The sequence below is a fragment of the Tripterygium wilfordii genome, chromosome 6 (genome assembly GCF_013401445.1).
Source record: "Tripterygium wilfordii isolate XIE 37 chromosome 6, ASM1340144v1, whole genome shotgun sequence".
Classification (NCBI taxonomy): Eukaryota; Viridiplantae; Streptophyta; class Magnoliopsida; order Celastrales; family Celastraceae; genus Tripterygium; species Tripterygium wilfordii.
In genome coordinates, this window is record NC_052237.1 from 8,232,715 (window position 1) to 8,243,658 (window position 10,944).

The 10,944-nt window shown below is 38.1% G+C and overlaps 1 protein-coding gene across 1 annotated transcript; it reads right to left on the bottom strand.

The window, feature by feature from the left end:
- Nucleotides 1-8,179: 8,179 nt before the first annotated feature.
- On the bottom strand, nt 8,180-9,155 carry LOC120000559 (transcription factor bHLH149-like). Its single transcript, XM_038848686.1, has 2 exons — nt 9,010-9,155; nt 8,180-8,916 (listed from the first exon to the last, which is right to left on the bottom strand). The coding sequence occupies exon 2, from the start codon at nt 8,880-8,882 to the stop codon at nt 8,289-8,291; it is 594 nt and encodes a 197-aa protein (XP_038704614.1). The 5' UTR covers nt 8,883-8,916; nt 9,010-9,155; the 3' UTR covers nt 8,180-8,288.
- Nucleotides 9,156-10,944: the final 1,789 nt, after the last annotated feature.

Here is a 10,944-nt window from a genome sequence, read left to right on the forward strand (position 1 = left end):
CACCTCATTCACCTTCTCTTGCATCTCTGGATCTCGTTGTTTCACTTTATTCGTGGGGTCATCATCATCCATAGGTTCGACGAAGCCCTCTTGGTCGCTCATCATCAAAATTCCTTTTTTTTGCATGACCATTCTGAAAGAAGACCTCAATAACCAGAAGAAAGGATACAATCAACAGTAATTACATGGACAAGAAAATCAGGGCATATATTCACCCAATTTCGAGTCCCCAAACAGTAGAGTCCCCACTTAGCAAGAGTATCAGCTACTTTGTTTGCATCTCTTTTAACATGACAACAACTAACATTGTCAAAAAGAGGAAACAAAGCCTTAGCACTCTCAAGACATAACCCAGCTTCAGAAAGGTTACTGTTTTTATTCTTTAATGCCTTAATAACCAAGGGAGAATTGCCTTCCAGGATGAAAGAATGATAGTTAAGATCCTTAGCAAGAACTAGGGCTTCCTTTGTAGTAAGACATTCAGCAAAGAGAGGATTAGGAGGGCCACTTACACACACAACTTGAAGGTAATATACCTACCACAATCATCCCAATGCCCAGCATAGACTTCTTCAAAGCCGTATCAAAATTGATTTTTAAAACAGGAGGTGGGGGGCACCATCGTTTTGGATTAAGAGATAGTGTCGTCCTCCTATAACCACAGGGTTGAGTTATCTGAGCCTCCTTATAATCACTCCATAATTGCTCAGCTCGAATGCCCAATTCTTTTGGCTTACTCCTTATCACATTATGATTTAGAATTTGGTTTCTCATTACCCAAGCTTGCCACACACACATCATAATGTGAGTTAGGACCACTGAGCTAACTGAATGAGATAATTCACTAAACCACTGAATATAGAACTCTCTCTCAGAGAACTAAGGTAGTGAATCAAGCACTGCCAGTAGAAATGCATGTCGAATCCAACGACAATCAGCCAACAAGTGATTCCACGATTCAGGACCATTTTCAGATAACAAACATTGACAATGAACCTCTATGTTTCGCCGTTGAAGGTTGGCAAAGGTGGGAATGAAATTGTTGCACACCCTCCAAGTAAAAGCCTTTACTTTGGGGGGCACTTCACTTGCCCACATTAAGGACCACATATCTTTATCGGACAAGGAATGTAACAACCCGCCCCTTTAAGTCCAATAATACTTTGTCCACTTTAGGCCCAACTGGCCCTCGCGACTTTGTCTTCTCAGGAGGTCACTCATCCCAATATTGCTCACGCGAAAGCACATTTAACTACGGTGTTTTTATGGGATTTGGTGCCACCACTCTAAGAAAAAATAATTGTTACTAGTTTTAGAGTTTGGCCTATTATATTATGCAATTCCCCTCAAGCATTGTCCGATGGGGATAGTGGACATGCCTCTTGTACCACACGTTGTACCCCTCTTAGGAGTCACACACACGTGCTGACACACAAAGCCCATAAAGAACTAGAGCCAGAGGCCTCACGAGATAAATTAAGTCATTGCTCATAGACCTTATAACCACATTTAACATAATAGAGGCCTTTGGGATCGAAGTTCCATCTTCGAATATTAACTGCTTTAACATCACCCTACGGTATCTCCAAAATGGCCTCGACACCAATTGGTAACAAAATCTTCCGCAAAAGGGGTTCATTCCAACATTCATTACTAGGATTAATTGGAGTTACAAGATTAAAATTCCAAGGCCTGGGCACCCATTTGTCATACCACATTGAAATGTCACAACCCTTACCAATCCGCCAAATGAGCCATTTATCTAGCACTTCACGTCTAGCACATAAGCTTCTCCAAGACCAAGATAGGTTTGACCAGACATGAGCTCTTATAAAATCGCATCCAAGGAAGTATTTCGCTTTTATAACTTTAAAGCATAGAGAGTTCTTATTTTGCAGCAGCCACCAGCCTTGCTTTGCTAGCATGGCTAGGTTTAAAGAATCTAGGCTACGAAAGCCCATACCACCCAGAGCCTTTGGCTTACATAAATCCTTCCACTTAGACCAGCAAAAACCTTTGTCCTCATTGCTCCTCCACCAAAATTTATTCAAAGCAACCGAAAGCTTGAGCATTCTCAAATATTGGCTTTACAAAACAGCAAGCTATCATCCACAAATAACAGGTGGGAAACTCTAGGCCCATTACGACTGGCAGATACACCACTAATAAGATGCTTCCTTTCCGCATCGACAAGAAGAGTCGATAGACCTTCAGCAAAAATAAGGAAGAGAAAAGGAGATAAAGGGTCCCCTGACGTAGCCCTCTACCTGGACTAAACAACCCCTGAACATTTCCATTAGCAAGTTAGAATTCTAAGAACACTAAATAGAGTATAACGATCCACTTTAATATTTTGGAACTACTCAACTCTCTCCATAAACGAGCTTTTCACGTTTTTGTGTAATTTCAAACATATTATATCCCAGCAAATTTGCATCCCAGCATTGTACTAGTCTATATGGCATATTAACTGTGCATGTCAGCATGGCATTAATTTAAAAGAAAATTTTATGTTTCCCCAAATTTACCCACATGCCCTTGCTTTATTTCTCTCATTCCTCCTCCCTCCTCCCTCACGCCTCACCTCACCTCACAACCAACTATGGCTTCTTCACCGTTCGGCCATGGCTCGTGCCAAACAAAGAGCCAAGTCAGAGGGAAGCTACCCTGGCCCTCCACTAACAGCAACGGCGAAGGATTTCATCGCGCAAAGCCTACAAAATCGTGGCCCTCCGTTACTTCAAACAGCAAATCCAGCCATCTTCAGTGTCTTCTCTGCACGTCGTCATTGACGTTGGACTCCCCGCGGTGAGGAGCACATAGCCCAGCCCTTCGCCAGTCATAATAGCTGTATGAAGTATACGACCTATTTTTTCGGATACCAAGAGCATAGTCTTCCGACAAAAAAGCTACTGGTCCTGACAACTGAAATGGATAAAATATATAGGTCCCATTTTAACTCAAACTAACCCCATCCCTCAACCATGGTTTTGTTTAACCTAGCCCCTTCTTCTGTAGCCACATCTGCTCTCAACCCAGATGCTCTCTCTTAACCCCGATGTTGACGCCGACGTCGACCAGCCCCCTCAACAAGCTGCAATGGTTTTCATTCACAGATTAACCTAGCCCCTTCTCCTCTCTCCCAATGTCGATAAGGGTGATCTCCTCGCCTCCTCATCTCTCTCAACCCAGACGCCGATCTCCTTATCTCTCTCAACCCAGAATTTTTGCTTTACACAAAACGTGCGATTAAATGTTGTGGCTAACATTAAAGACGCGATCGTAGTTTTGGTGCGATATAAATAAGATTCAACCAAAAGCCAAAGTTTCATAATCTTGTGGTGTTGGTGCAAGCCAATAGAATGGAGGGTAAAATTACATGTTCTGTGTTGGTTCAACTAATTAATGTCATTTGAGTAGATGAAAGGTGTTGTATGTGAAGCAAGCAAGGTGTACAGTATAGCAGGTTATGCAATTGCAGGTTGTGTAGTATAGCATGTTGTTTCTACATGGAGAATGACATTCAATGAGTATAATTTTTTTTGAATGGGCCAATTTGCTCCCTATGTTTTGTGTATTGTTCCTACTTGAAGAACAATGCATTTAATGAGTGTAATTTCTTTTGAATGAGCCAATTTGCTCCCTTTGTTCTGTATATTGTCTTCTTTTATTTTTTGTGCTGGTGGAAGAGCAAATAAACAAACAAAATTCATTCCAATCCTTCCTAGATAAGGCATTTGCTATACATCAACTTAGCAAGTCACTTTGCAAATTCAATCATATTCAATATAACTCTATTTTCACCCCTATTGAACTAAAAAAAATACGACTCAAAAAAGTCACATGTCTTCATCAAGGTAGCTGATAAACAAGTTGCACCTCAAAAAATCACAAAGGTAGCTAATAAACAAGCTACATATCTTCATCAATTCCATCCCCAAGTGACTGATACCCTCCACTCCCTGAAGTTTCACCAACCTAAAAAATAAACAATCAGATAGTAAGCAAAATTGCTCACATTCAAGAGAATTCATACCACTAAAATGAGCTTTTTAAGAAAATTTACCTCTAATACATTTCTAAATAAAGATAGAAGACCACCATCTCGTACTTGACAGATAATTTTGCATCCACCTAAATAATTTTCCATGGGCTAATCAACAAATTTTACTCATCCAGAACACAACCATATGAAGAATGAGTAAGAACTCGATAATTTATAAATCCAGCAACACTAACCTCTATTGAAAAATTCATATAGCAGCAGCACTATTGTTCAAATTGAAAGAAAATGAGCGTCTACCTACAAGAAAATGAACGACTATCTCATTTAGAAGCTACACCAACAAAAGAAGAAGAATAGAATGTGAAGCACTTTTCGGTCGGGACTTACCTCGTATTGGGAAGGAGAAGTGCATCGGGTTGTAACCTGGTGGGGTGGTCAACGTCAACGTCGGGATTGAGAGAGAGCGCCTAGGTTGAGAGCAATGTGGCTACAGAAGAAGAAGAAGAAGAAGGGGATAAAATCGATAGCTAGGTTAAACAAAACCATGGTTGAGGGATGGGCTTAATTTGAGTTAAAATGGGACCCACATATTTCATCCATGTCAGCGGTCACATAGGCATTGTGATTGCTGGGATGAATTTTGTTAGGACTAGTAGCATTTTTGGTCCTCCAAAGTCTTCTTTCACGTGGTAAAAACTGGTAAAGATTATGTGATGTGATTTATTTGTTGACAAGTCATCATGTCAAAAATTTGTTGTTTTTCTTTCTCATTTTATGGTTGCGTAATCGTTGTTTTTTCACATAAAATGAATTTATTTTTTCTTGAAAAGAAAATGTGAATGCTTTGGGTACCATTGATCTGGACAATAGTGCATCAAGTGTTCAACAATATAAAGGCCTTGTCTTTTTATTAAAAAAATGTGAATGTGTATTTATGATTATTCGAGTGAGTTTGGATGTAATTACATTATTTTATGTATTTTAGACAGTAATTACATTGTTTTTGGTAGTACAGATATTAATTTCATTATTTTTTTAATAATTGTATGGATAACTCGAAGAATAGTATAATTACAGTCTAATAATGAAAAATAGTATAATTACATTATTTGAGATGAGTATGTGATAATGGAAAACTATGTAATACTAGTATGTGTAATTCAAAAACAATGTAATTACAATCCGATAGTGAAAAATAGTGATTACATTTATTTCAAAAACAATGTAATTAAGAACAATCCGATAAAATATATTGGCAATGGATCTTGTTTTAAAGATGATTAAATGTTGATTCCAAATATGTAATTTTTTTTTTTATATGTAACATGTATTTTGATAGATAAATAGTTTTGAATTTTTGTTTCAAAAAATAGAAAGTAAAAAATCAATGGCACGTCATGTGATGTTAGTATTTGTAAGAAAAAGAAATTACACCAAAAAATTGGTATTTTTGTCCCAAAAAATGACAAAACACCTATTTTCCATGTCACATAGTGATGTGTCAATGCTACATAGATTATGATGCATTTAGGATATATTTTGTTGGGATATCTAGTGCTCCCGTTAATCAACATCGATAACCGGACTAATGAGATACAGTTCATAACAGTCGAAACCCATGAAGGATGAAACCCAAGCTTGGTCATCATTGTCTCAATGAAGCTCCACTCAACTCTATCATAACGCTTGCTCATATCAAGCTTTAAGGCGCAAAAGCTCATACGCCACCAAAATATTATCCAAGATGAGGCGATTAGGAACAAAGGCACTTTGAGACTTTGAAATAATTGAAGGATGAATCGTCTCAAACGGTTCGTGAGGGCTTTAGCAATAATCTGATGACATTACACAAGCTTATTGGTCTAAATGATCTGGTCATGTCTTCAGGGTTGGCCATCTTCGGAATAAGAACAATATTGGTAAAGTTGATGTCTGTCAATCGGCCTGCTATTATTCAGAACATCCAAACAAAAATCTGTGACATCTTGCCTCACAATATCCCAGTGTTTTGGATAGAATAAGGCATTAAGGCCATCAGGCCCAGGGCCTTTAAAGGGTGCATCTGGAAGAAACTTTTTTCAATCTCAACCGCAGTGAAGCGCTTGATCAGATCGGCATTTATAGCCTAAGAGATGGCCGGGGTAACAAAATCTGTAACATAACTCGGATTCAGATTATCTGATCGAGAGAAGAGGTCCTGAAAATGAGGTTTTTTTTTATCCCCCAATATAGGCCAGTCAACCCGAGACCGCTGTCTCCAAATCATCTCATCTCGAAGGCTAAGCTCATTGATTTCTCTTTTAAGCTCCCTCTCTTTAGCGCACAACTCAGCATGGTTAGCAGCATCTTGAATCTTTAACAGCTCTGAGTTTAAGGCCTTCATTTTACGTTGCCTTTCCCAAAATGTAGCCCTGCTCCAGGAAGATAATTGGGCACATGTACTTCACACCTTAGATAGGAAGCTGGAATGACTAGACCCCCAAGCATTGCGGACTACTTCCTTACAATCTGGAGAACGGGTCCAGGGTTCTTCAAATCTAAACCTCCTTCTTTCGAAACCTATAAGCAGCAGATTGAGACACTTCCGATAGAATAATCACCACAAGATTATGGTCTGAGAAAAACTCTGTCGCCACTCCACATTAGCCACGGCTCTATCTAGCCGTACGCTGATATTATGAGGAGCCTTTCTACCAATGGACCAAGTGAAAAGAGGGCCACTGGACTCCAACGAATCCAGATTACAGACTGTCAAAGAATCATGAACTGTTGCATTTAACTGCCCTGTCTAGGATTCCCACTTTGCTTTTCAAAGTCATAGAGGATTTCATTGAAGTCCCCAGCGCACATGATCATCAGAAGCTAATGATTGAGGTGTTTAAAAGAGTGTAGGAACGCTTCACCAAATACTGAGACCAGCTTTACATTGAAGATGTTTGTTTGTCCAAGTCAAGGGATCATAAATAAATAAATATAGGTTTCATTTATTGCACGGCACATGTGAGCAAAACCCACATTTTTTTGTCCTCTTTCTCTTATTTTGGGCCAAGGTAAGGTTGACCCAGTTCCTCGGGCGCACTAAGAGAATATCATGCTCGGATTCTGACGGCTCAAAAGTTGTGGCTTTCATTTGGTTGTTTCTTCCTTATTACTACTAGTTCAAATTTTCTAAATTCCATTTGTAATAAAGGGATAATTCCTAATAGATATATATATATGTGGCAATTGAGTAGTCCTTATCGCAACTAAATTTTCATAAAATACAAAATGGTTTGCAGAAAATTAAACCAAAAACAGAGAAGAAAACCTTAAATATGATATTCCAAAATAGTGGGGTTGGTTCAAGTTTTGTCTTAAGCTGCTCCTCCAGTCCTTCCTAATCCTATGTTTTTTTTTTTTTTTATTTAAATCTAAGAAGATATTTAAATGCTAGGCTTAGGCTAGCCAAGCAGCTAGAAACATTGATGATTGATTCATTTGTGAACGGCGGGCATGTGAATCTTAATATTTTCAGGAGGATTCAGAGTTCATGCTCACATGATCGATCACATGCAATCCAATATGGGTACAGGGGTTGGTGGGTGCTAATGCTGTGCTATTCAAAACTTGTAGGCCCCTCGAGGCACATGTTATGAGACAGCCCCATCCACCCACATGAAACGTTAGAGCTTTTGCCCAGATGACTACATGGATGGATCTCCCTCCCCCCACTTTTATATTCTCTACCTCTCATATCTCCTACTTACCAACATATCCACCTCTCATATCTCCTTATTAGATGATCCTACATATCCACCTCTCATATCTCCTTATTAGATGATCCTACTTGCCAACATATCCACCCAAGAAGGCAAGAAGCACCGACACTGACACGGATACGGGACACGACATAACTTTTAAAGCAATTTTGCCCAACTAATATCCAATTTATACCTCAAAAATATTAACTCTACTTCTTTATTTCGTGCCATTTAGGGGATTAAATAGAGAATATGATATTTAATCTTATGCACATTTTTATTAGATAGATTATCCATATAATTGTATATAAATTTTTTTTTTTTTTTTAAAATGTATGTGCTCTAAACTTACCGATTTAACATGATAATTAGTTGCCAAGTCCAATTCAATTAATACATAAATTTTAACCACCTGACGAAAAAAGTGTAAAAATTGAAGCACAAAGAGAAATAAGCAATAGAATAGTAATGTACATCAACTCAAAAATAAAGAAGAAAAAAAAAAAACAAACCAAGTTAATAGAGAATCAAAAATAAAATAATTAACATCTTTCATAACGAGTCGTGGCTTCACCATCAGCTTGGAGAAGGGGGCTCGTCGGCGCGCCAGAGAGAATCTGAGTGAGAGTAGTCATGGCTCGCACCTGCATCTCCAGAGCTGCAATATAATCGCTGGCTTCATCTAGAAGACTCGTAAACGACAATTTCCGGCAACCAGGAACCAACCGCCCAAGAACCTTCACTTTCCTCTCCGCACCCGGCAACTTCCTCTTCACTCCGGCAAACTCCTCCTTCCTCTTCAACCGGCGCTGGCCCGTCACTCTCGTGCGCCTTCGTTTCTTTAGCCTCAACCTACCGATTCGACTCGTCAGAATCGCCCGACTCCACCGAGTCGTGCCCTTAGCGGAAGTGGCCAGGACTCGGTCGGCCGTTTCCTTTATCTCTCGGCCTCTCAATGTCCCCCGCCGAGTTCTCCTTAAAGCCTCCAGAAGCTTCTGGGAGTAGATCTGCTGCTCTCTTCTCGTCCTCCATCTTCTCTTCAACTGCTGGTTCCCGTCGTTGTTGTGATCGTCTTCGATTTTTCTCCGCTTCTTCCGCTGATGATTCGATTCCAGGTCTGCGATCATCGATTCCATAACTTGATTACGTCTCTGGAATATATTGAACAATCTGCACAAATAGAAAAGCCAAATTAGAATGAGAATCTGAAGAATGAGAATGATGAGATAATGATTTGTTAGACAAGTATAGGTTCATATATACCTTGCGAATTTGATTAAGCACCAAAAATAGGATATTGTACCGTTGTGCGTTGGAATTGATACAATATGCGGTGGCTGTGGCGGCGGTGATTGGAGGAAAGAGAGAGTGTTTAGGGTTTAAAATGGTGGTGGTGGTGTAAGTGGGATGGTGGTTATAACTTATAAGATGTGAAGAGAGACGGAGAGGGAGGTTGAAGACTTTTAAAAGCAATTCACGGGAGACCACGCGTCCTTTCTTTATTCACATTTATTGGGCTGGGTACTTCATTTCTTATTTTCTAAATTTAATTTACAATTTTATTGATATTCAGTTATTTTTAGTATTTCTTTTTTTGTTTTCACTTAAATGTTAAAAAGAAGAAAAAGAAAAAGGCTGACATGTGGATCTGAACTATCATGTGTTTCACCTGCTGTGTTGTGATGGATGAACAATGGAAGCCTAGTTTTACCATTAATTTTCTTTTATGTTCATAATGTTATAATTTGATCAAGGAGGCGAGAAGCAGAAGAAGTAGAAGATGAGGTGAGAAAAAGGTTACTCCCAATCCATTTGAGTATTGTTCGTTTTAGGCCTAAAATCAACATGATTTTTTTTTCCCTTTAAAAAGCATCTCAAGTGTTAAGATATTGAGTCCATCTTATATAACACATCATTTGAAACTCTCCAAGGAATGAGACATTTTTATGCTCTAACACATATATAATTCATTTAAACCTGATCCCCATGAATTCTGTGTTTGTGATGATGATGATTTTGTTTAGTTGAAATTGGATATATATATATATAGCACAATTGGGTGGGTGTGTGTGTGTGTATGAATTTAACTAGTTTGAAGATCCTGTGTTTGGTTAGGGGTGAAGATGGTGATTGCATCATGCATGAGGGCACCAACCATCTTGATTCTTGATTGGTTAAGAGAATGGCCAACTTGGGAATTTATAATTGTATTGTCTAGTTCAATTATTGTCATTTTCCAACTTTGATTCCTTTCTTTTGCACGTGAGAGGCAAGTTTTGTGGAGAGAGATTTATGAAATAATTAAGCTGATTTATAAAATTAGATTTCTCTTAATTAAATTATTTTGAAATTAAGGGGAAAAAAAAAAGATCTAAAGTTGTGAGGATAATTAATCAGGAAAAACAACAAGATTACCTCTTGAAGCAACGTCCAACAGAGTTGAAAGATGAACAGATTAGTTATGTAAGCAAAAGCCTTTAAGGTGTAGAATCAAATCAACCCTTTAATTACACTTATGTTAAGTGTCACATAAAGGAATATAAGATGCTTCAGGTGGAGTGTAGCTTCAATCATGTCAACTTGCTTACACCCGAAGACATCACATTTTCATTTTATCCTTAAAATATGAGGTTGGTTACATGAATTTATGAGAATATCATCAAGAATCCATCACATCTCTCGCTCTCTAGTGCAAATGTAATAATTTGTGAAGAGACTTTTAAAGTTATTTTGTTGATGATCATGTGTTTATTTTACGCATACTTTTTCTTACCTAGCTAGCTAGTTGACACACATATATAGGATCATTTTAAATGTGCCAGTTTTAAAAATTACTTGTAGGATGTTTACCTTTTCTACCAAACACATGGAGGTAGAAAAATTGCCCAACTAAATATTGAAAAAATATACAATTGTCATGAATTAGTGAACAAGGTAGCTTTGTCAAACTTAAAAGATTTAAATATAAAATATATATAGTGGTGGCATGTACACGTTGTTTAATTATAACCAAGCACAAACAAACATGTAACAGTATCTGTCTCCTTATCTTGTATTGCAAGCCCTGTACCTACATTATAATAATTTGATTCTTATCGATCAATTCTTTTGTGTTTGCTTTTCCCCCATTTTTTATTTTATATATTTTTTTGCTAATTTTTATGAAATTGGTTATTGGATAAGAAAAACAAGGGTTGT

Bases quoted from the DNA above. Each gene is read 5' to 3' on its own strand.
- LOC120000559 (XM_038848686.1), bottom strand. From the start codon at position 8,882: ATGGAATCGATGATCGCAGACCTGGAATCGAATCATCAGCGGAAGAAG.